The 27227-nt window shown below is 42.3% G+C and overlaps 1 protein-coding gene across 3 annotated transcripts in view; it reads left to right on the forward strand.

The window, feature by feature from the left end:
* The first annotated feature begins 333 nt into the window (after positions 1–333).
* The window catches only part of RBMS1 (RNA binding motif single stranded interacting protein 1), a 381888-nt gene continuing 354994 nt past the window's right edge, over positions 334–27227 (forward strand). For all 3 annotated transcript variants that reach the window (XM_030210712.1, XM_030210715.1, XM_030210714.1), the window contains exon 1: positions 334–425. In XM_030210712.1, the coding sequence (XP_030066572.1) occupies positions 351–425 (75 nt within the window). In that variant the 5' untranslated portion in view covers positions 334–350. The remainder of the gene's footprint in view (positions 426–27227) is intronic.

Here is a 27227-nt window from a genome sequence, read left to right on the forward strand (position 1 = left end):
CTGCAAATTCCAGTGACACGCCCCCTTCCCTTCCCCCACGCTTTCTTCCCCCCGCAGCAGCCGGTTGTGTGCTCTCTCTGGCTGCTGCTTTCACCGAGTTCTCCTACTGCTGTTCACATTTTATTGATCGTTTCCCAGTCCTCCGGGGTCTGGCTGCGCTTCCTGTCCCCGGGGAGCCGCACTCTGGCCCGGGCGATCGGCACACCCTTTCCTTTCCCCGGCTCAGGACTGGAACACAACACTGGCAGCCGAGAGAGGGAAAGGAAAAGCAAAAGCGACTGAGGAGGGCGAGTCCTCGGAAATCCTAAAGTCTCCCGTCCCTTGCACTGCAGGCTTGTCTTTCCAGCTTCATGGGCAAAGTGTGGAAACAACAGATGTACCCTCAGTACACCACCTACTACTACCCGCAGTATCTCCAGGCTAAGGTACGCTGCTGCTGCCCCCACCATCCGCGTTACCGGCATCACAGACCGGAGGCGTTCGTGCGGCTAACTAGAGACAGTGAGCTGGGAGTTTGCAGGGATCGGGTTACCGGGGGCAGGAGGGTTTGGAGGAGAATCAGCCCATGGGCGGGGGTCGGCGGCTCCTGGCTTCCTTTGCGCAGGAAGGGCTGGTTGACCTAGCCGGGAGGAGGTGGAGGGGCCTGGCACCCAGGAACAGGGCTGGGGAGCTGGGATGGACTCTTTTCAAGTCCCCAGGGGGTGCTGGTTCTTTCGGATCTGGTCCTGTCTCTGCCACTGGAAATCAATGGCAGTTTTGTTAGCTACCTTAAAAAAAAATGAATCTATTTGCAAACCATTATATATATATACAGTCGTTATTTAAAAGATGGTTCTTTCGGATCTGGTCCTGTCTCTCTGCCACTGGAAATCAATGGCAGTTTTGTTAGCTGATTTAAAAAAAAAAATAGAAAGTGACTCAATTTGCAAATCATTATGTATACAGTCGTTATTTTAAAAATGATGTCCATTCTTGACTGTTTTTAATCTACCAACTTATACTGTTTCTTTTTGGAAGTGTTATCCATTTCTGCTGAGATTGTTATGAGAAAGGGGCAGTCTGTCAGGAAATCTGCATGGGATGTAGCACTGTCTTGGAGAGACCGCATTTTTACTGGTGGCGTGCAATGACACAGATTCTGGCATTTTGACCTTCAGTAAAGACAATTAATTCTGAGGGAAGACAGGGGGAATGTGTGTACTACAGCAATTCAATCATAAGGAGACATTCATGATCAGATGGCATTAAAGTGTTTAGGTCAAACATAAAATCTTTGAGCAGAGATACTGGAAATGACCCAAACATGACATGCAAATTAATGTATTCTTCCTAAATAATTGTAGATTGTTTATGTTTATTTGTGGTTTGATATCGGCTTATCATTTTAGGAAGTTCATTGGAGATATTTAGGGAAAATAACTCTCTTCCCTTTTTATCCCCCAAAGCTGCCTTCCTTCTCTACAAGCATTAGGTTGGCAAAACACACTGTAAGTGTGGATTCACCAGCTAGGAATCACTAGACCCCCTATTGTACCATGGGAAAACAGCATGACTCCCTGTACAGCTCTATGTATCCAAATGGTGATATTCAATGTTCCTGGCTATTACAAGAACCACTTAATATGTACAGTTGCCTGAACCGTGATATACTGATCATTTCCAGTGGGTGGCTTTTGTTTTATGCTCTGTAGTATAACCAGTATAAATTACAGCATTTGCTGAAAACAGAGTAATTAATTTCCAGGCACCAAAGCTATAGCAGAAGCTAGAAACCCAAATTCATTCTAATAACGGTGATGGTGGTGAACTGTTCTGTATTGTGGGAAGGGCTTTCCGAAGTTGAAACATGAATGACAGCATTTTTATTGCACTTTCTGCCTGTATTAGATAGTATATTTATTCTGGTTGTAAGATAGATATGTTCTGTAGACAGGCGTATTCTATACGTGGTTGACTATAGCATTCCTTTTTCATAAGCTGGTTGTTGACATCAGCACCGTTTTCTACAACATTCCTGAGCTGGGTGGTTGGCAGAATATATACAGGTAACTAGCACTCAACACATACACAAAAAAAAGATAAAACCATTGGAGTAGCCGCATGGCTCTGAGTGGAGGTCCTGGTAGGCCAACGTCCTGCCTGTGCCAAGCAAGGGTGTGTGCTTAGAGGAAGCATGCAAGATACAGGAAAGGTCCACCTGATGTCACACATTTCCAGTTTTTAGATAATCGTGATTGTCATGTGACATTTAACCCGCAATCAATCTATCTTCTATACCGGTGGTTCCCAAAACTGGTCCTGGAGGCAACCCAGCCAGTCAGGCTTTCAGGATATCCACAATGAATATTCATGAGAGAGATTTGCATGCAGTGGAGACAGTGGATGCAAATCTTTCTGGTGGGTATCCTGAAACCTGTCTGGCTGGGGTGCCTCCAGGACCAGGTTTGGGAACCACTGTTCTTAACATTTGTCTAATCCGTGCCTGTGGCAATGAATGCCATGAGTGAGCTATGTGTGTGTAGAAAAGTATTAATTTTTGTTTGTTTTAAACCTGCCATCTGATTGTTTTTTTTTTGGGGGGGGGGGCGCGGCCACCCTTAATTTCCGTATTTTGAAATAAAAAGATTGCTTCCTATTTTGTGTGTATGGAAATGAATCTTTAGTCAAGGTGGCATAGTTTAAATGAATAGTTCTAGTCTTAATTTCTTCATGATTTTGTGTATTTCTGTATCCTGTCATCCCCTCAATTATCTCTTTTCCAAGCCACATAGCACTAATTTACTGAGGCTCTGCTGATATTATGGAAGTTGTTACAAAGCCCTAATTACTTTTACTACCATATTCTATTCCATTTTGAACAACACTATCCTCTGTGTACACAGTATTCAAGATACAGGTGCACTATGGAGTGGTATAACGGTGTGCCTGTGGCTTTCTGGGGGAGACTGTAAATCTTATCAGTTCATTAGCATTTTGTCTGCTGCTGAACTCTGGAGTACTGTTTTCAGAGAAATGTCTACTCATGATCTCTTTCATGACCAAACTGGGAGTCAATGGGTGTGTATGAAATTGGGGTTTTATTTATTTTCATAGAAATAGAGAAAATGACGGCACATAAACTGTGAAAGGCAACTCTTCCACTACATGCTTATAGTTATGTGCACCTTTGAGTAAATGCAGCAAAAAACGCCACTTAGCGTTATTCCAGAAGGGCAAGCATAAGTGACAGCATGTAATTGCGAGGGGGTGACCTGTGGACAGAGGATGGGTGGGGTGTGGGCATGTCTCCCACTTACGCACACACAACAGGATCAGTTATTCAAAGTGATTTAAATGGCCAGGAGAGGCTCCCGGCCATTTAAATATCCTGTCCGTGCCTAACCAGGTATATTCAGCGGCATTTAACTGTCTAATGCCACTGTTAGCACCTAAGTAGATAAATACAACTTCATAAAACACAATCCTATCTCTTTCTGGTCTAACTTATTCAGTTAAGTTCTGAATATCGCACTTAACTGGATAAGTGTTATTGGGCTATGTATAATTGGATGTTCAATGTCAGCAGTGGCGATTTTTGGCACCAAGGCATTGTTTTTTTTTCTGCTAGCGCTTTTGGATCTATGTAATTTTACATTTGGATTGCACAAGGATATTTCCAATTCAGGCACCCTTAGTTTTCAGGCTTCAGCGACAGATAGTATAAACTTTGACCCCTGAGGCAGGCGGTTCTTCCCGCTGAAACATGGCCCTGTGTCAGGTCTTTGTTTGAGGTAATAAAGGTACTTATTTATTTATTTATGACATTTCTATCCCACATTAGCCCAAGTGAAACTCAGGTTCAATGTGGCTTACAATATAAACATAAAAGAAAAAGAAATAAATTAGAGTTACATTTATAGAATACATCATAAAAATAATATATAGGAAGTGATAGGGGAAAATTCATTGGGGCGTCAGGAAGAAGTGAAATATAAGGAACTAAATAATATTCAGTACCGAGTTCTAACATTGTTGAAGATTGAGTTAAAAAAGTAAGTTTACAATAAAGTACAAAATAACCCGTTATCACTGGTATATCTAATTTGCTTTGGATAGACACTTCCTGTGTTGGAGCTTGTGTTACACTTTTTACTCTTCTACGTTCCTTGGACTTCTCGTAGAAGTGTTTTCCTGTTTTGTTGTGGTACTTTGCACAGATATTACAGAATAGATGCACCCTGGGCAGTCTTGGGACACTTACATCTAAACACCCCTTATAGAATTGTCCCCCCATATGATCTATCCAGTCTGCATGTTCACACCAATTGCTCATCTCTACAATCCCTTCCTCTGCAGAGATCCTCTGTGCTTGTCTCATGCTTTCCTGAATTCAGATATGTTCCTTGACTGTACCACCTGCTCTGGTAGGCTATTCTATGCGTTTATGACCATTTCAATAAAGAAATATATCCTTACATTACTCCTGGGCCTACCTCTTTCACCCTCATCCTATGCCCCTTGGTTCCAGAGCTTCCCTTTAATTGAAAGAGACTATGAATTTATACAATCTCTCTGTCATATTCCCCCTCTCTTGCCTTTCTTCTAAAACATACATATTGAAATCTTTACGTCTGTCTCGTTGCACTTACCAAGTTATAAAATTCCTCTTCCACATTCTAGCACAGTGCTGTGTGATTTCCTTATTAGTTGTTTTTTACCGGTTTTGCCTTTGGTCATCTGGAATCGTTTTATGTCATCTGCAGACCCTGTCATTGTACTACCTATTCCTTTCTTAGATTTTTTTTTGGAGGGTCGGGGTGTCTAAAAAATAAATCATTTATGCATTTTATTTTGTTTATTTATTTATTAGGATTTATTTACTTTTTGAAGGAATCCATTCAAGGCGGTGTACAGTAAGCATAAATCAAACATGAGCAATAGACAATTATAGCAGTAAAAATATTTGAATAACAATTCAAAGTATTCCATAGTATACTACTTACAATGTCAACACAATATAGAACATTTTATGTGTGTATTATCTTCCGAACCATTCAAACTAGCATAACTAACTTTTCAGAAAAGATCTATGTAAAAACCAAATACCAAATTGACCATTTCCCAGAAAACATATGTATCTACCGTAGCTTAAAATTGAAGACAAGAAAAGGGAATTACTATGAATAGTTCTGCATTTCTTTTTTTCCTTGTTGGAGATGGTTCATGCATACATTGGGAGTACAGCAAACAGGAAGGGAACTTCTACAGAGAAGGAAGTCAGAACAGGTGAAGTAGAGGTCGACCAAATAAGGAGCCAACTCAGGAGATGTTGCTTGAAAATCCTTTTATTCAAAGCACCAGGACAAGGTCTGATGCTCCCAGGCTGTGAAATATCCCCAGTGAAATGCTGGTGTTATTTTACAGCCTGGGAGCAAAAAACGGGTTATTTTACTATCTTTTTTTTTTTTTTCCCTAACATGACTTGCAAACTAGGTGTTAGTACAAAATAGGTGTCGGTAAGTGCTCATGCAATAATTCTCTTTAAGGGCCGCATGCTAATGGCAACATTAGCACATGTCCATTAATAGGAAAAATAGAAAATCGGCTATTGTCAGCTACGGTTTTAGCGTACAGGAAAAACCACGGAGGGCACTTTTTAATGCAGCTTAGTAAATGGTCCCCATTGTTATTTTTCTGTTTAGCTTTTAGGCTAGTCCTTGGTGTTTTGCTCTGGGCTGGTGACTGATTCCTATTTGTGGGTATCAGAGAGTATTTCCTTCCTTTTGATGGGGAAAAGACAAGGAGGGGCATAATCGAAAGGGGCGCCCAAGTTTTCCTGAGGACGTCCTCGCAGGACATCCCGACGAAGGGGCGGGGAAACCCGTATTATCGAAACACGATGGGCGTCCATCTTTTGTTTCGATAATACAGTCAGGGATGCCCAAATCGCAAAATTTAGGTTGACCTTAGAGATGGTTGTCTCCGATTTTCGCCGATAATGGAAACCGAGGACGCCCATCTCAGAAACGACCAAATCCAAGCCATTTGGTCGTGGGAGGAGCCAGCATTCGTAGTGCACTGGTCCCCCTGACATGCCAGGACACCAACCGGGCACCCTAGGGGGCACTGCAGTGGACTTCAGAAATTGTTCCCAGGTGCATAGCTCCCTTACCTTGGATGCTGAGCCCTCCAAAACCCACTCCCCACAACTGTACACCACTACCATAGCCCTAAGGGGTAAAGGGGGGCACCTACATGTGGGTACAGTGGGTTTCTGGTGGGTTTTGAAGGGCTCACATTTACCACCACAAGTGTAACAGGTGGGGGGGATGGGCCATGTTCCGTCTGCCTGAAGTGCACTGCACCCACTAAAACTGCTTCAGGGACCTGCATACTGCTGTCGTGGAGCTGGGTATGACATTTGATGCTGACATAGAGGCTGGCAAAAAATATTTAAAAAGGTTTTTTTTGAGGGTGGAAGGGGGATAGTGACCACTGGGGGAGTAAGGGGAGGTCATCCCCGATTCCCTCCGGTTGTCATCTGGTCAGGTTGGGCACTTTTTTGAGGCTTGGTTGTAAGAAAAATGGACCAAGTAAAGTTGCCCAAGTGCTCGTCAGGTACGCCCTTCTTTTTTCCATTATCGTTCGAGGACGCCCATGTGTTAGGCTTGCCCCAGTCCCACATTCGCTATTCTTCTGACACGCCCCCGTGAACTTTGGTCGTCCCCGTGACGGAAAGCAGTTGAGGACACCCAAAATTGGATTTGTGTCGAAAGATGGGCGCCCTTCTCTTTCGAAAATAAGCCTGAAAGTTTCTGGCATGTCCCGGCCCCAAATCACAGAAGAAAAAAGGGTTTTAATTAACTCCTGCAGATGTTTAGTACAATTTTCTTTTTTTTAATAAGCAGAGCTAGCAAAATTCCAAGCACTAGGGTGAAGGTGCTGTTAATGTAGTTAGGCCTAGGTTGGAAGGAGAAGCCCCTGCGGTGAGCCCAGACCTGATGCTATTGTGGTCAGGGTCCAGGCAGAGGAGTTCTTGCTGCAGGCAGGAAGCGCTCAGACTTGGGGAGCAGCCTCTATTGTGCCACACCAGAGGAGAGGGTGGAAGGGAAAGAAAATGAAGAGCAAAATCTGTAAGAAAATAACTAGTGCAAAATAAGTCAATTAAGCAGAAAAAAAAAGAATTAAAATTAAAAAAAAATTATTTATTGGGGATTTATTAATTACCTTTATGAAGAGATTCACCCAAGGTGGTATACATCAGGTATAGTTTAATATAAAACTTATATAATTTTGTTAACAGCATAACAATAGCAAAATGGCTAAATTTAAGCAAAAATACAATCAAGGGCCCTTTTACTAAGCCACATAGGCGTCTGTTCATGCCAAATGCATGCCAGATTGGAGTTACCGCGTGGCCCTTGTGGTAATTTCAATTTTGGTGCACGTCTGCTACGCACGTCTAAAAAATATTTTTTGGCACGTGTAATGGACGCACGCAGGTCATTACCGCCCAGATTCTTTACCGCTAGGCCAGTGACTGGTGGTGAGGTCTCAGACCCAAAATGGACACGTGGCAATTTTGATTTTGCCGCACGTCTATTTTTGGCGAAACAAAAAGAGGCCTTTTTTATAGGCATGCTAAAAAATGGATTGGCGAGCACCCAAAACCCATGCCTACACTACTGCAAGCCATTTTTCAGCGTGCTTTTGTGAAAGGACCCTTCAGTGAGGTAAGCTTGGGAAATGCCAAATTGAAAACTATTAATAGGACTAACATGAAACAGTATCAGAACACATTTAACAGCACTGTAAAATAATGTTTTCCCCAAATCCTAAAAATTTGGGCTGATGCCTAAGGGCTCTATTTTTGCATGCTAACCATGTAGACACCCATAGGAATAATCTAGGCATCTACACGGTTAGCGCATGTTAAGAACGCTAACACGCCTCTATCGTGGCTTAGTAAACAGGACCCTAAATTTTCTAAAAATGTTTATATCTATATTTCTATGCATTTGTAAGACTGTTCAGCATAGGAGATGGTTGGGTTACTTGTAGCAAAACATGTCTTTGAAACTTTAAACTTGAAACCAGTCAGAAAAACATTGTTTTCTGTCTGCAGGGACTAGCGTTAGTGATCCCATTCATTGTTACTTAAGAGTTCCTAAGCAACAGTAATCCACCTACAGCCACCCAGCATGGGTGGAAAGGTACCTACTAGAGCCAGGCAGGTGAATACCTGTCATTCAGTATCTGAACTGTCAAACTTTCTCTATGAATATACCATTTACATAAAGTAATGTATTTGTTTCAAAGAATACAAGGACCTAATATTTAGCCGGTGGCAATCGGCATTTTGCTGACCACCACTGGCGTTAAAACCCGGAATTTCAATGCTGAGCAGGCCAGGCACTGGCATTGAATTTACGGGTTTCCAGAGTGAGCTTACGCGTAGCCGGTTAACTGTGATATTCACCACTTACTTGCCTATGGGTTACAACATAAAGATAAAACTGACTTAAGTGGTCCTATTTACACAGTTAACCTGGTCAGTTAAATACTGAATATCGGCACTTAACCGGCAAAATGCTAACTCTGCCCCCAAATAGCCGGTTTTCAGTTCAGCGCTAACCAGTTATTTTCAGTATCAGTAACTGGTTAAGTGCCGCTGAAAATTATTGGTTAGGCTCGCACAGGCGATTTAACTGGCCAGGAGCCATTTCTGTCCCGCCCTTCATTGGAGGAGTAGCCTAGTGGTTAGTGTGGTGGACTTTGGTCCTGGGGAACTGGGTTCGATTCCCACTGCAGGCACAGGCAGCTCCTTGTGACTCTGGGCAAGTCACTTAACCCTCCATTGCCCCAGGTACAAATAAGTACCTGTGTATAATATGTAAGCCGCATTGAACCTGCTATGAGTGGGAAAGCGCGGGGTACAAATGTAACAAAACCCCCCCCAAAAACAGGAAGTTGTGTCAAAAGAGGCGGGATAGTTCAGAGAGAAAGCCGTGGTGCACGCCGCAAGCAGCCTATGAGTACCGCTGCCATTGTTCCTGTCCAGGCGAAGACTAGAGGTAATTTTAGGCATGGGGGAGCAGGGGAGGGAGGGAATTGTGTGAGCTTTGTGGGGCCAGGAAGGGAAGGGAGAGATGCCAGACCGTGTGCAGAGGGCGGGGGGGAAATGCAGTATGGCACCATTAATATTAATTGACTGACAGGGGATGCATATGCAATGCACGCACCTTGAATGGTACGCCACTCCTGCACCTTAAGCGGTAAGTTCAGATTTAATGTGGCATCTATTAGGGGCATGTACAGCATTTCTTTTATGGGTCATGCATTAAAATGTCCATAGTGCACAGTACCCTGGTTGAAAACAGCACGGATGCACTTAGCACCAGCTTCAAAACTGTTGGTTAGTACGTGGTTGTTGCCACACACTAACTGCAGTATATTCTGTGTGCCCATTCTCATCCCATGTCCTGCCTAGTCATAACCCCTAACACAAAAAACCCTTAATGCGCAATATAGTGTGCTAATTGTAAAAATAAGGCAAAAGCAGTTACTGCATTTGTTCAGTATCAGTTAAAATGCACCAATTTGTGCATTAAATGCTTGTGGAAACGTGGACAAGGGTGGGCTCAGAGTCCTAATAAACGAAGCCACACAGCAGGTTAAAGGTGAACATAAACTATTTTATTAATGTGGCGGGGTTGCAGAGAATCCTGTGCAGTTCACAGGTAGGAAGAAAGTAAGCACGAATGGCCAGTTTTTAGACTCATGAATTGTCTTTCTGTGAACGTCTTCAGCAGGGCCATGGCATGCACTATTTGTCCTGTTTGTCTGTCCTAATTAGATTGTAAGCTCTGCCAAGTAGGGACTGTCTTTTCATGTTCAAGTGTACAGCGCTGCGTATGTCTAGTAGCGCTATAGAAATGATTAGTAGTAGTAGTCTCTCCAAAAACAGTATTCTTCATCTTGTCTTGTGCCTGGGACCCAGAGATAAAAATTCTGTCTCCCACCAGATAACAATCACCTGCCAGCCACTAGTTGGGTTTTCACATATAGTTCTGCAAGGCTGTAAGAGAAACTTAGCCTGCTTGAATGTGGAAGCATAGGTGGTAGGGCTCCGATTCTTCCCTCTGGGCCTACTTGACCTAGCTGTGCCCTGAGCTTTTATACTTCCTGGGCCATGCCCTCCTCATTCTACCATTTCTGTGTCGCCTCCCTACTGGGTGAGAGTCTGAGGGTTTAGGTGATTCTTCAACTGTGAGGAAGAATCATTAAGGGGGTGGAGACTCCTTCACAGTGCCTAATACACTTTAGTAAAAGAACCGCCTAGTCAGGGAGACCAAAACATTTACTTAATGACCTTTTAGCCTTTTACGAATAATCCATTGGTGTAGTACCTGATAACTCTGTTAATCCATGATCACATAAATTTACAGGATCTATGGTTTTGTAATTTTTCTCAACATTTACTTCCCCATGACATTTATAGCACATTGGTGTGTTCGGGGCACACTCCAAGGACAGCTGCTTAAAGGAATAGTGTCTAGCTATCCCAGGGCCCCTCATTCCTTAAAAAATGATTTTTCCATAGCTATGGAATGGGAGGACGTTTTTGTTTGTTGAATGTTCCGTCTTAAATAATGAAGCAGAGGGACCCGAGTGACAGGCCTTCCTGCTATTGCACACTTAACTGTATGAATAATAAATGGAGACACTCAGGTAAAATGGGGACTTTTCTACAGAAGCATTTACCTTTAGTGATTTTTATGCACCATTAGCAAGTTAGAAACCACACGCACAACATTTCATACAGCTCATGCGGTAGTGCTTTGCTTTTTGGCAATATAAATAATGTAAGAGTGAGCTAAACCATAATAGCTGGCTGTAGCAATGAGAGTGGGACCCACAGAAAGCTTTAAGGCCCATTTTGTGAAAGTGCGCTTCCTGTATAAACTATTTAATATTGATTTGTATTATAGTCAATGACATTTTGAAAGCATACCTTGCGCTTTTCACTACACAGTTATAGAGGCTTAAATCTCATTACTTCCGTACCTCTTTGCTTCAACAGAGAAAAAAAAAATCAGATTGAACCATATTGCACAATAAATCATGAAATCACACATTCTGTAATTAAATCAAAACTTTTATTTTTTATTTTAAAGAAAACATCATCTCGGTAATTTAAGCAGAACAAATGAATATGCCACTTAGTGGTCAGATTTCCAGAATATCATACGCATGTATATACAGATCATAAACACATATACACAGAGTGACACATGCACACACATACAAACATGCATATACAGACACCGTCATACACAGACATATACAAACACACATACAGATTTAGTTATAAACATTTGTTATACCATCCTTCAAAACAGAAGGCATCAGAGCAGTTTACACAAATTTACAAGCACTGGGCTCCTTGATTCATCAGTTGTATGAATGCCCTAATTTTTATCAATTTTGGCAAAGATATGGCCAGTTGCCGGTAAACGTGTTCCTGCGATCTCTTCCCTTTTCGTTACAAATTATAATTTTGCCCCTGCCTTAAACGATTGCAGCTAGAACCTCACACCGGTGGCTGGATATTTTGCTTTCCTCAGCCCTTAGCCTATATAGGCCCTTTTCCTAAGCTGCATTAAGCACTAATGCACACTTAAGGAAATTGGCCTTATACAGGATGCGCTAAAGCATTCTGCATTAGTTTTGCCATTTGCTTGCAGTATTTGATTTGTACATTTTTGGGGGAGGGGCATGTTGGCCCTTGAAAGCACTATTCAGCTAGTGTGCTGACATTCACGTGCGCTGACTGAATATTGTGGACTTAATGTGGGAGCCTTTAGGGCCTCCTAAATAGAAGTGCTCCCACATTCATTTTTTTAAAATGACTGTGCGATAATGCTAACATTGTAGCGCATGGCCAGATGTTCAGCAAGTGGAAAATGCCTGTTTTATGGGCTGTGCTAGAAATGGATTTAGCGAATGGGAAAGTTCTGCATTATGACATGTTAAGCCCATTTGCCAGCGCAGCTTACTAAAAGGGTCCCATAAGAACTCAAGTGGGAATCACATTGTTTGGTGGAATACTCTGCAACTGTGTTTTAGATATGAGAGAACTGTGATACGTAAATTGAGTCATCTACAAGTCCTGGAGCAAGTACGGAAACCTATAGAGCAGTGGTTCTCAACCAGTGTGTGGCCAAAAATTTCACAGACAGCTCATTTATGCTTTCTTTAACAATCCTGTGTGTGGCAGGTTGGAGAGACCTGAGAGCAAGGAAGTCAGGTACTTGAAATCTCCATTACTAGTCCCTAGTTCTACCACCAGCCCCAACTGGAAATGTTGCTGGCCAAGGAAGGTTGAGAACCAGTGCTATAGAGTATATGTTCAGTAACTAATCGGCTTCTATTGTTATGTAGAGGATGGTATACAGCAGGCTTGTCCAACTTATTATCAGGGGCCACATTTTGTATTTTGTAACATTTGAACGGCCAAAACACACACCGTCGTATTTTTGCCTGTTTCGTCAGTGACAAAATACAATGGTGCATTATTCCCTTCCCAGCCTTCACTGGGTGTCTCTCTGTCATATACTCCCCCCCCCCCCCCAAGTCTTTACCCTCACCTGGCTTCAGCTGCAGAAGAAACAGTAAGATTCCTACTTCCCCACTGCAATACCGCTCTCTGCAAGCTTGGGCCATGTGGTGCTGGTGGTCTCATGAGACTTGAAACTGCAAGACCAACCTGAAGTTTCCACACCACATGGCTTAAGGTTATGGAGAGCCGAGTCATGTTGGGGAAGCAGGAATTCCGCTGTAATCATCACAAGAATTGGCAAGCTTCAGGGCCGCCGAGAGACTGGGCCGGGCCCGGGGCAAAGCCCCTGCCGCCGCCCCCTGAAGTCGCCCCCCCCCAAGGTTGCCGCCGCCACTCCCCCCCGAGACTGCCGCCACCTCCCCAACACCCACCCCCATTCGTCTGCCACCGGGCCGGGCCCCCTGCATTGAAATCACAGCGCCTTTCACCTCCGTGTGAAAGCGCTGCAGGCAGCAGCAGATCGCCTCCCTTTTCGGCCTCCTTCCCTCCCTGTGACCCGCCCTCGCGGAAGTTACATTAGACGAGGGCGGCACACAGGGAAGGAAGGAGGCCCGAAGAGAGGCGATCTGCTGCTGCCTGCAGCGCTTTCACACAGAGGTGAGAGGCACTGTGATTTCAATGCAGGGGCCCGGCCCGGTGGCAGACGGTCGACGACGGAGCCGAAGGTGGGTGGGTGGGACTGTGGCGCCGGGCCCCCCTTGGAGGCCCGGGGAATTTTGTCAACCCTGCCACCCCCGCCCCTCGGCGGTCCTGCCAAGCTTCCAAGGGCCAGAAAAAAGCACTTGATGGGCCAGATTCTGGCCCTCGGGCTGTAGGTTGAACAAGCCTGGTATGTAGTAAGATCATATTCCTTTTTGGTGTTGAGAGTGAGCATTATGTTCTCCCTAGTTGGGGTATATATTAACCCATTGTGTTTAAGAATCTGTTGATTTATTTATTTTGACATTTATACCCCACATTGTCCCAAACATACTCGAGTTCAACGTGGCTTACAATAAATAAAACAGTAGGCAAGGTTTACAATATCATAACAAAATATCAAGTAAGAGTAGAGTAGCACAAATAAGAACCAAATAATAAACCATTGATGGCCAGTTACAATCTAACACAATGGATCAAAACCACGCAAAGAGGAAAGTTTGATGGTTTCTGTACCTAACAGTTACATTGGATATGTGGCCCGTTATTACTCTTTCCTTTTTTTCTTTTTATGTATGACATGGGATTCTAATGTACTCTTTTCTTATGTCCCCTGTTGTTGTTGGGTTTTCTTGTGTATTGAGTACTTCATTTTTGTTCACATTTCAATTTATACATTTCAATAAAGATACTGAACTTGAAAAAAGAAAAACTAAATAAATTAAAATAAAAAGTAAAAACACGAGTAAAAGACCAAGGGGCCCTTTTACTAAAGCTTAGCGTGTGCTAAATGCCAAGAAGCCCATTTTATATCTACGATTAGTAATAGAGCCTCTAAAATAGGGACGAAAGAAGAAGGGACAAATAGGAAAGAACAGAATGGCAGGGAGGGAAAGGCCCTGTATCATTGGCCACCCCTCAAATGACAGACCAAAATGCACCCCAAATCAGATTCAGCCACATACCCACATGTATGTATTACAGACACACACACACAGGTTGTGTAGCCATAAATTCAAATATAAACTGTCACTTAATATAGTTATGTACTTAGTCATGTCAGAGAAATGTCTGTGTTATCTGTCAGATCTTGATGTTTTGTTACATTTGTACCCTGCGCTTTCCCACTCATGGCAGGCTCAATGCGGCGGGCAATGGAGGGTTAAGTGACTTGCCCAGAGTCACAAGGAGCTGCCTGTGCTGGGAATGGAACTCAGTTCCTCAGGACCAAAGTCCACCACCCTAACCACTAGGCCACTCCTCCACTCATCTTGTAGTCAGAAACAGTGGAGTTTGGTATTGCTCTTTGTAATTTTGCTGAGATTTACAGAGGATGACTGTGGTTAAAACAGCAGTTCAATTTAGAAACCAAAAATTAGTAATCTGGGAGTGTCAGGATATGCAGTCCCCAGAGGTCAGATTACTTGAATGGTTGATTTAAAAATACTCAGATTTAAGAATCAACAAACTTGTTGTTAGTGATGTTTTTCCTCAGTAAATTCCTGTGCAATTTAAAGTTGGGGAACAACTGTTGCCAGACATTTTCTGTTTTCTTTTTGTTCCAGAGCCATTTTTTTAAATTGTTTGCCAATAGAAAAAGGTAGGGCTAAATGTTTGCAGGAAATAAAAGAATCTGAAATAGAGAAACGAATGTGTGTGTGTGTGGTGGTGGGGGGGGGGGGGGGGATCTTAATTCCCTCAACAGACAGAAAACATATGGTTGACAAAGATGAAGGGTATAATATTATGTTCTTACTGACAGGTAAAGGGTTGATTTTCTTGGTCTGATTCATACAGTGAGTCTAATAGTTAGTGCAGCGTCCTGAGAACCAGGGGAACTGGGTTCGATTCCCACTGCAGCTCCTTGTTACTCTGGACAAGTCACTTAACCCTCTATATGTAAACTGCTTTGATTTTAACTTACAGTATATCAAACTCCATCCCCTCTTTTATGGGAGCATTCAGAATCACCTGTGTTTCTACTTCAGATGTGGTGTCAAGCGGTAGCCGGGTGGTAGTTCCAGTTTGGCATGCCTCAGTAAAAGGGCCCCTGAGCCGTCAACTGTCGCTGAATATTAGTGGTAGCCCCGACCAAGCGATTTAACCTGTCAGTGGCCAGCTAAATCACTTTCAATATTGGGCCTTTAACGCACAAATTCTTTAGTGTCTCACTGCAAGGAGGGTGGATATTAGAGGGGTATTGGCAGGTTGGGGCATGCCCAACACTTCCACATTAAAGGGCCCTTTTACTAAGCTGTGGTAAAAAGTGTCCTGCGCTAGTTCGGACATGTGAAATTAGCGCGCGCTGGGCCATTTTTTTACCACGGCGGGTAACAAGGCCTTTTTTTTTTTAAACGGGGCATGCACTAATATTAAAAGTAGCATGTTGCAATTTCGCCTTTAGCATCCACACCAAAAGAAGCTAATTTGTGGGCATTCCACAGGGACAGGGAAATACCCAGTGTACTGAATGTAGCTCACATTCAGCTACTACTGAAAAAGATGTGAGCAAAATCCAAATAACACACAGTAACATAGTAAGTGACGGTAGATAAAGGCCTGTGTTGTTGTCCATCCAGTCTGCCCAACAGTCACATTCATTATCAATTCAAGATTTAAATCAACAATGAACGTGATATTATTTAGTTGATCATGGTCTTTCTTTGGTGTTTCTGGGACATAGTAGACCACAGACGTCCGCTAAGCTGTGTCCTTATGTTCCAACTACTGGAGTTGCCGTCAAAGCCCACTCCAGCCTATCCAAATCCGTCTTGTCATAAATAAATGCCAATATTCGGCCCTCGACCGCATAAGATAACTGCTTAAATAGGACTGCTATTTATGCAGCCCGGTCTTTAAGCTTTCCAGCTTATGCGATCAACGGCTGAATGTGCACTTAACTGCATAAGCTTTAGCGGCCAACCTAAAACCGGGTGTTCAATACCGGGTGTCTGGACATGACCCAGCATTGAATATCCGGGAATACAGCCATTGACTGCCGCCAGCTGGAGAGTTTTTTTTTTTAAGGTTTTCAAATGGCAGTTAGTTAAGCCTCAGTTTTAAAGAACGAACCGGCACCATTGTTTTGTTTAAGCTGGTTTGCACAGAAGAAAGTATGGTTAGACATTAAAAATGACTGCATTTGATTGCCAAAATGAACCTGTTATGATTGATCAATTAGCCTGTTGGCTCCCTCCTTGCATTCTAATTTCAGAGCAATGTGTGAATAGTTTGTTTCCTGAATTCAATGATTGCCTAAATTTTATTTGATTGCAGGTTACCTATATTTCTGCATGTGTGCAATTTATTTCGTGCTTATTAAAGGAAATAAATGCCCTGATTCCACATAGATAGAATAAGTAATATCATACTTTTTCTATCACATTTTGTATACATTGTTCTAGAGTAGCATTTTAAGCCAGATGGGTTTTGGTAAAACTGTCATTTTTCTTCTTGGGATTTACATTTATTTTAAAAATCAGTTTAAGACCTTTATCCATCTATATGTCTACTTTGTTGTTTGAGAAGAGCCAATTCTCCCTACTTCTTGTCTGCTGTGACTGTCCTCATGTAGGGAATCGGCGCACCTCCACCTTTTTGTGTGGTTTTTCCTTGTCTAAAAATCAATTTAAAACAGAAGCAGGAGACCACTCAAAAATAGGAAAATGTTATTGGCAAGTGGTATTCTGTATTAAGATGTTCTCCTGACACTGGCACTTTTGGCTGTATTTTGTTAAGGGTGTTAAAATTTGTCTTTCAAAGGCTCCTTCCATAGTGGTATACAGCAGGGCAAAGGTCATCAGGGGTTAACCCTGTCGTCTTCCTTCTTACCTCCCTTACTTTGTATGGGTTTGAAGCAGCTATGTCCTTTTGGGAGGGTAAATTCCTGGAGAAACCTGATTTGCAGCTGTTATAAAACTAGATATTCAAGAGATATATAGGAAAAGAAATAATATGGCCTGAAAAAAAGATATTTAGAACATGCAGCAGCCGCACCAGAGGCCTTCATGTACCACCTCCATTCCACCTGTTGATATAGACACAAACATCTATATGTCTGTATAGACACCTTTTCTTTTGCCTCTATCAGCTTTCAGACAGATATATGTGCTTCTGTTTCAGGTTGTTGTAGGACCAGACCCAAGTGTTAACCTCATTCACAATCTCAAATTTTTCCTGTTGGAGAAAAACAGGAAAGTTACCTGCAACAATTGCTGTTCTTTTACTATCACATAGATGCTCAAAATTCCAGCACTGTACTGAACAGCGCCGGAGAAATACCACTGAATTAGCGCAGAAGAAGAACTCCCTAATGCAACACTAATGAGATGCAAATATAGGCATGCTCACAGCGTTGAGCATTAGGGAGTTGTTCGGGAGTTAGGGGGCAGGATGGGGTGTTCACTAAATATCAGGAATTATTTCCTTGGGGGGGGGGGGGTTCGGTCGGAAGGGATTGAGGGTAGGAGGGACCAGGTCTGTTTGTTTAGGGAGTCAGAAGGATTGGGGGTTCAGATTATCAGGGGTCACTCAAGGGGTGGGGGAATCATGATCAGATGGGTTAATATGAGGCATATTTTCAAAGCACTTAGCCTTCCAAAGTTCCATAGAAACCTATGGAACTTTGGAAGGCTAAGCGCTTTGAAAATATGCCTCTATGGGGAAGTGGGAATTTGGCAGATAAGTCTCCTTGTCAGTGCATCAACCAATCTCCACACACAAACTGACAAGAAACGGGACATTTTAACAATTAACAATTAACTGCAGATTACTATCATAGTGTACACATTTTATACTGATATTGCATAATTTTTAAAGTTGCAGTAATTTACATGCTTATTTTTTTTTTTTTACTGCATTTCAGTGGTAAAATTTTGTGAGAAGCTTTTATTAGAAGCCATACGCGCAGTGGTTCTAATATGTGTATTTCTGTATCAATTCCTTAGATCAGTGGTTCCCAAACCTGGTCCCTGAGGCACCCCAGCCAGTCAGGTTTTCAGGATATCCTCAATGAATATTCTTGAGAGAGATTTGCATGCAGTGGAGGCAGTGCATGCAAATCTGTTATGAATATTCATTGTGGATATCCTGAAAACCTGACTGGCTGGAGTGCTTCAGGGACCAGGTTTGGGAACCACTTCCTTGGATTGTAAGTCCTCCAGGAAAAGGGAAATACTTTGAACTACTACTGAAGGGAAATGGAATGGGACTTGATATATTGCTTTTCTGTGGCTTTCGCAACTACATTCAAAGCAGTTTACATAGTATACATAGGAGCTGAATCTGTGGGTGCTCTGGGGGCCTGAGCACTCCCAATATTGAGAAAATTCCTTGTATGTGTCAAGGGAGAGGTTATTTCCATTAGGCTTAGCACCAGCAATAATTTTGAAAAGTTGGCTCCTATGATAATATATACAGGTACTTATTTGTACCTGGGGTAATGGAGGGTTAAGTGACTTGCCCAGAATCACAAGGAGCTGCAAGGTATGAGCTAAATCCAAATATATATATATATAGTAAAATAGAATATCTGGCTTTTCTCACCAACATAAAGGATGAGGATGGCAATGGGGAAGTAGGGTTTGTGCTGGTCCTGTCCCCTCTTCGCTCCTCCAGTGCTGACTGATACAGGAGGAAAAGACACAACAAACGATAAATACTTTCAGACCTTAACTCCTGCCCCACAAGTTCCCAAACCTGTCTTGGTGACTCTAGGAGGAGTCAGGATTTCAGGCTACCCAAATAAATATGCATGATACATTTTGCATATACATGTCTATAAATTTGTCTCATTTATATTGACTATGTAGAATTTGAAAATGTAATTGACTGTGAGGTCAGCAGGGCAGGTCTGGGAAGACCTGCCTTATTTAGTCATTTACAAAGCTTAGGTGTAAGAGAGAGAGGGAGAGAGAGAAAATAAACAGAAGTAGCAGGCGAGAAAGAAAACAGCACTGCAGCAAGAATTCTGCAAATGTCAGCAAAAACAGGTTTTAACAGAAATAGCATTCATGGTAATCGGTCATGGCAGAGCATGTTCCAGAAAGGTAAAAGAAAGCTAGTAGTATCCATAATAACTTATTTGATGAATAACTTTTTGCAGAATATTTTTTGGGTCCTGTATTTGGGCAGATGTAGTCGCAGGGCGATCATAAACCCCTGTATTATTATGTCAAGCACTGGCAACAGATCTAGTTATGAAATTACACAAAGCAAGGGCCAACAGCATCATATGAATTATTTTTACTTGCGCTTACCAATATGGAACATTTTGTAAAGAATTATATAAAAGGGACTGATAGCCATCTATCCGTCTGTCCGTCCATGGACACAATACATTTCCAAAAAACAAAGGACCAGAAAAAGACCAGATGTGGCATGCAGGAAGAAAATTTGGCCACCCCTTACACATTCCTTTTATAAATCTACATTTGAAAGAATTCCTGAAGCCCTGCTCTTGCATGCTTTTCCCTACTTGGTTTTTTGTCGGTATGTGTTCTGATGATTAATTCTTTTGCTGTTTAGTTATGATAAGGTGATGTATATACATCATGCTTTTCTTGACGATGACTTCAGTTAATAGTAGGTAGTGAATGGTTTTCATAAATAATTGAATTAGTGCAATATTAAGATAAGGATTATAGACTATTATTATTTAGTCAATGATCGTAAGGCTTTATCGTATCTACTAGATATTATGTTCATGTGCTTATGGTTTTGCTGAATGTAGTTAGTCTTAAACCTAGATTTAGGTCGATTAAAAATATTCAACTAAATTAAAGAGGAAATAACATTGTGTTAATAAAATTCTTTTTGTTTCAATCTGTTTTATTACATTTTAATAGCAAATAACACAAAACCATTTTAATACCATCACATAATCCTCTCAAATAGCAATTACAAAATAATTATCCAGCTTTTCCCACTGATGAAGTGTCTGAAGTTGATAAAAATAGTGAGTATATAAAATTTGGCAACCTTTTACAAAGCTGTGTTAAGCGCTAACACAGTGTTTCATGTTTGCTTTGGCATGTGCATGTTCCAAGCACGTGGTAGTTATTTATTTTTAAATTTGTGAGGGGGCGTGCTGGGGGGGAAATGAGCATTCCTATGCTAACCAGTTAGTGCATCTACATTACTGTGTGCTAACTGGTTAGCACATAGTTAACTTGGAAACTCTTACTGCCGCCTAAATAGCAGTAAGGGCTTCTTCAGTAATTTTTTTAAATGGCCGCATTTTTCACTTATGAATGGGGTAAGATGCTGTGGGCATCAGGAAAGGGCTTTGGAGGGTTTGTGTATGTGGTAAAACCAAATTTTTTTGTTTGTTTTATATTCCTTTTTAAAAATTTAATTTGCTTATTTATTTATTATTACATTTGTACCCCGCACTTTCCCACAGAAGCAGGTACAATGCGGCTTACATAGTTAACAGAATTACAATTATTAGATTCATTAAGAAGAATAGGGGCTGTGCATTTCAAATAAATGAAATGGAACAAGTCAACAAAATGAAAAACCAAACAATGAAAAGCCATTCTAATCACATTTCTACCTCGTGTTTCTGCTTTTTCAATGCTGGTGGTTCCCAGACTGAGTCTTGAGATCAACTAGGTCTTGTTTAAGGGCAACTCTAATGCGTTTAACATGGCTCTTAGATCAAATGCATGCAGCTCTATCTAATGAATAGGGATTTGCATAGACAAAACATGTTTGGCTCATTTTTATAAAAAAATTTATTTTTTGTTACATTTGTACCCCGCGCTTTCCCACTCATGGCAGGCTCAATGCGGCTTACATATTGTATACAGGTACTTATTTGTTGACTTTGTTCCCTGATTTTCATTGATATTTTTTTTTCAGTTTGTTTCACACAGTTATTTTAAAAGACAATTTTTAACGTGTTAGAACTTTTTTAACACATGCAAATCAATTATATACATGTTAATTCCTAGATTAATGTATCTTAATGCAATTTTGTGCACACTACATTTTAAAAAGTGAATTAATGAATAGTAGATATCCTGAAAACTCAGTAATTATCACATATGACCTGACAATCCAGAAGACAGAGTTTAGGGAATATGTCTTGAAGGGAATGCTGACCAAATGCTGAAGGGTAGAGGCTGACCAAAACTGCAGCTGAAACGCATTGCCTAGTTTTGGCTGAAGCCAAAACCGAAAACTAAAGTTTGGTTGTGTGAATGTGAACCATTGAGGCCCACTGGGGACTGTCAGAGCTGGCAGTTGGTAGCCTTCTGCTAAACACATAGGAAATTACCCTCCAGTCCCAGAAACTGCAAGCACAGGCTGATAAGTGGGAGGAGAGCCATTTTAACAGACTTCTCAACAAGTGTGGCACATTTAGATTCCCCAGTCAATGTAGATATAGTTAAATATCCTCTGAGACAGGAACCTTGTGAGAACATGTGAAAGAAAATCATGATTGCCAGCTTTTATGCTTACCCAAAATGTGCACAAATAACAAGGGAAAGCATTGAGATGTTTCCCATTTTGTGCTTAGTTAAAAGACAAGCATGATATAGATTCTTACTAAAATAGGGTAAAGGAGTCCAGACACTGGTCTACACTGTGGACATTATACCAGACTGATGCGCAATCCAGAATAAAAAAAAGCACATTGATGTTACTGAATGCGAGGACTATGCGCTGTGAAAAATTACAATAAAGAGCTACACGTTTCTTAAATTTTTTTCTATTATATAAACTTCATTTCATTGTAATATAATTTCCATATTAGCACTAAAAGCTTGACTAGTACTTGTGCTTGAAAAAACATGAACCTCAGCTAATGAAACCTGAAACTAAAAGCTAGGGTGGTTTTACAATGGCTGACTTTGCACCACATTTGGAGTGACAGCTGATGTCATATCTCCACAGAGAGGCTAATTCCTAAGAAGCTGCTTATCTAAATCTACGGATTTAAATTCCTGCTAAACTTTTATATTAAAAGCATTTATTTGGAGCACTGTATTTACCATATTATACTAATATGCAAGATAATAACTGCATTACTTGCAATCGCATTACACACACACACACACACATACACACACACACACACACACACACACGAATGCAAAGAGTAACTCTGCCCACCCCCACAATTTCTTGTAATCTAGTGGTGTAGTCACAACATTCCCATTGGAGGTCATAGTAGCCATTTTGAGACCAGAGACAGCATGGGCAGGAGTGACTGGGGATCCCTCCTGCCCTGGCTACACCTCTAGAACACTAGGGATTGTAATATAGGCCCAAGGGTGGTGCCTACAGGTGGGAAGGGATGGAGATAAACAGGGAAAAGCACAAATTTTCAGCTTCCACCAAAAACACATGGTCAGTTTTGACCAAAACTAAAACTGTGGCCATAGCCTTTTATCCGAAATTGAAACCAGGCAGATTTTGGGCCAGTTCGGCATCATAACCAAAACTGAAATTCGGTCAGCCTCTAGCTGTGTTTCATTTGAGGGCTTCAGAGACTGGCTGTGTATAGAACTAGAGGAACATTAATCTAAACACCAACTAGGTAAAGGAGGGAATTCAGTAAATGGTGCTAAAAAACTTGAGCGCACCCTTTATAGAATAGTGTTCAGCACGGATCCCGTGCCTAACTTTTGGGCGCTGTGCTTATGCTTGCTAAAAGCAGATGTAAATACTGGCACCCAACTTAGGCTTCGAATTCTGTAAATCCGCATGCACCTTTTTGGAGTGTCCCACATGCCCCTGGCAACACCCCTTTTCATTTATGTGGAATTGAAGTTAGACGCAATGCTTTATAGAATCGCATGCAGCGAGATGCACGTGCTAACTTTTAAGACTGCCAATTAACATCAAGAATTGGTTGCTAGCACCCAATTATTGATATTTCCAAGGTCATTAGTCTGCGCATACCTCTCTGATATGCACACAAAGTTGGGTGTGGAATTTTGGTCATGATATGTAGAATCTGGGGAAAAGTGTGTAAGCATCTGCTAGATTGAAGTAACTAATTTTTATGTTGTTTGGGTAACTGTTCAACCACTGTGGGATTAAGGGCCTGAGATACAGACCATTCTGGAGTTCTGGAGAGTTATTCAGCACTGCTCAGTGCATCAGTACAACACAGTGCAATATTTAAATTCTGCTGCACACTTCTGCGCGGATAACGTTAAAAAAATACTAGCCAGTTCTAGTGAAATTACAGCAAATCCATGTTAAAAACTATCCAGCTCATTTTTGAAAGTGATCGCCGGCCATCTTCCGACACAAATCGGGAGATGGCCGGCGATCTCCTGAAACTGGCCAAATTGGTATAATCGAAAGCCAATTTTGGCCGGCGCTGACTGCTTTCCGTCGTGGAGCTGGCAAAACATCAAGGGGGCGTGTCAGTAGGGTAGTGAAGGCAGGGTGGGGGCGGGATGGGGGCGTGCTCATGAGATGACCGGCTTCACCCAATAATGGGGGAAAAAAAACAGGCTTGACGAGCATTTCGCCGGCTTTACTTGGTCCATTTTTTTCACGACCAAGCTTCAAAAAGGAGCCCCAACTGACCAAATGACCACCGGAGGGAATCGGGGATGACCTCACCTTACTCCCCCAGTGGTCACCAACCCCCTCCCACCCAGCCTCAAATGTCATACCCAGCTCCCTGATAGCAGTATGCAAGTCCCTGGAGCAGTTTTTAGTGGGCGCAGTGCACTTCAGACAGGTGGACCCAGGCCCATCCCCCCCTACCTGTTCCACTTGTGGTGGTAAATGGGAGCCCTCCAAAACTCACCCAAAACCCACTGTACCCACATGTAGGTACCCCCTTCACCCCTTAGGGCTATGGTAATGGTGTAGAGTTGTGGGGAGTGGGTTTTAGGGGGGATTTGAGGGGTTAAACAACCAAGGGAAGGGAGCTATGCACCTGGGAGTTATTTTTATTTTTTAATTTTTAGAAGTGCCCCCTAGGGTGCCCAGTTGGTGCCCTGGCATGTGAGGGGGGCCAGTGCACTACAAATGCTGGCTCCTCCCACGACCAAATGCCTTGGATTTGGCCAGGTTTGAGATCGCCGGCATTATTTTCCATTATGGCCGAAAACCGATGCCGGCCATCTTAAACCCGGCGGGCTCTGACATTTGGCTGGGCCCAACCGTGTTAGCGAAGAAAAAGATGGATGGCTCCGCCCACTTACGGTGCTGGCCCCAGAGATGGCTGCCCATAGAGATGGCCGGCGCTGTTCGATTATGCCCCTCTATGGGTCCCTAACAAAAGTGGGGACATACTAGACATCAAAATCTCTTTGGGGAAATATGAATTCCCCCTCAAATCACAAAGTCAGGTACCTTGGAATACAGCTCCATTCAACACTTACTGTGATCCCCCAAATCCAAGCAACCTTCAAGAGCAGCTTCTATCATTTGCAACAACTATGCGACCTGTCTCCTTATATTGAGAAGGCAAGCCTTGTCTCAGTTGTGCATGTCATGATAACATCAAGACTGGATTACTGTAATGTACTCTACATTGGTCTGACTAAAAAGGTTCTGCACCAACTCTAATTGATTCAGAATGCTGCAGCAAGACTAATAGCAGGTTGTAAGCGACGTGACCACATCACACCATTTTTGCACATATTTCACTGGCTATCAGTACAATACAGAGCCAAATTTAAAACTCTGTTTGACCTTCAAGACCCTTAAAGGAAATGGCCAGAGTACTTGAAGAACAGGATCTCCCTCTACACACCTTCAAGGTTATTAAGATTCTCCCAAGGAGTTTCCCCTAACCACACCCTCTCCTAAAGACAACACATGATGTAATACCCACAAGCAAACCTTCTCCAGAGTAGCCCCCATGCTCTGGAATACACTCCCTGAAAGACTTCACTTAACACAAGACAATCTGTACTTCAGGAAGCAGGTGAAAGCTTGTCTCTTCAATCAGGCTTTTAATGGAAGAAGTAAATAACACCAGCTGAACATATTATAGTAAGACGTGTTTATCCACGCCTACCCTAGCCAAGGTAATGTTCAAGCACATTTCAGACCTCATTTGCAACTCTCTTAACTAGTCCCTTATTTTCTTACTCCTGTTACTCTATCTTATCTATCTATATTTTTGTCATGTCTCCTACCTCAATGCAAGTGGCGTCTTCGGGCTGTGTGGGGTCCCATTGACACGCACACTTGACTGGTACAGCCTTGAGCTATGTGTGTGTAGTTCTTCTCTGGGTTGGTTTAGAGAGACGGTGATTGCAGGCTCCTTGAGTGCTTTGCTTCCGTGCACCTGTGTCTGCTCTCTCCTGGCCTGGCTTCCCTTTCCCTGTCAGCTATGTGTGCTGACTGAGTTCTGGTAGGAACATTCTTTGTCTATCCCTTGCTTCTCTCCTATTGGTCTCCCGGTTTCCTCCTCCTCCTGCTCTTATCCTATGGCTGTGCTCCTTCTCCCTTCCGGTTCCTGCTGATGTCAGGAACTTTATTAGCTGAGCTCTTCCTGAGGTTGCCTGACCGCTTCCTGCTTCAGGATTATTCTCCTTTCCGCTGACCTTCTGGCTGAATCCCTTGGTGCCCTTTTCTCATCTCTCCACGTAAGTTCTGCCAGCCGCCTGCACCTGGGGGCTCAACCTCCGGGGAACAGTGCTCACCGCAGGTGAACTTTGGGGTTGCCTGGCCGCCAAGCAGAACCCGGGTTCGCTACATCGGACTCGACAGCGATCTACTTGGTACAAGAACTTACATTCAGGACAATTTTCCATCTTTGCTGTCTATTAAAATGTTTTATTGTGTATTGTGTTGGCATTGTAATGTGGCATACTATGCCATACTTTGTATTGTTTGAATATTTTTACTGCTGTAATTGTCTATTGCTTCCAGGTATATGTGCAGGCTGGACTGTACAGATACTGTTTAGAGTTCTGGCAGTGTGTGACTTTCATATTGCACATTACTGTCAGCCATTGACCTAGAGGTAAAGTCTCACGCAGTAACCGGGCGGTAATGACCTACATGTGCCAAATGCCACTTGGCGCACATCTGCTACGCGTGTCCGAAAATAAAAATTATTTTTTTGGCCGCACATATTGGACGCACGGTAAAAATGAAATTACCACAACAGCCACGCGGTAGCCATGTGGTAACTCCATTTTGGCGTGTGTTGGGCGTGTGTAGATTCTTACGCGGCTTAGTGAAAGGGCCCCTTAGATGTTTTTCTGAGTGTTGCTTTTTATTTATTTTTTAAATTATTTTTTCCTGCAAATGTCCAAATACATTAACAGGAATTAGGAGAATTTCTGCAAATGATGATGTAGTCGTAGAACCTTTACAAGGATGGGTAGGTTTATGCTTAAAATTAAACACACACACACACACACACACACACACACACACACACACACACACACTCAAACTCACTCACATTCACATATATAAAAATGTACTATGGGGTATATGCAATTTATAAACCAACTGCAGAATTAAATAAAGAATTCAAGGCACAGTTGAAATGTTCTTCTTAAATGCTAAGTATTTCTGAAGGTCATGCAATGCAGAAGTCCTCATTATAATAATCCTGTCACCACGTTTCAAGAATTATTCAAATTAGAAAAGGATTGAGAAGAATTGTCATTTGAGGGAGAAGTGAGTTTTTTTTTCCTTATTTTTGTTGGGGGCAGGGGGCTGGTAGTGCGTGTTTTTTTTTTTTTAAACGTTTGCCAGTTTTTGTAAAGGATTATGTGCTTCTCCTGGAGAAAATCTAACACCAGCTCTCCCTTTCTTGTAAGTAAAGCTCCCCAGAAGGCGGACTGCTTTCTTCCTTGTGTTTTCTTTCCTCTCAAACCTTTGGCATCCCTTGTTATAAAAAGTAATTCCCTTAATCTGTCACAGCAGGCACCCTACAGATATGCAGATGAGATTTTCTTAATGACTTCAGGTACTCTAACAACTTAATCCTTCAGTCACACATGCTGTCTCCCCTGCCAAATACCTTTAAAAAAAAAAAAGGCCT

The sequence above is a fragment of the Microcaecilia unicolor genome, chromosome 7 (genome assembly GCF_901765095.1).
Source record: "Microcaecilia unicolor chromosome 7, aMicUni1.1, whole genome shotgun sequence".
Taxonomy (NCBI): Eukaryota; Metazoa; Chordata; class Amphibia; order Gymnophiona; family Siphonopidae; genus Microcaecilia; species Microcaecilia unicolor.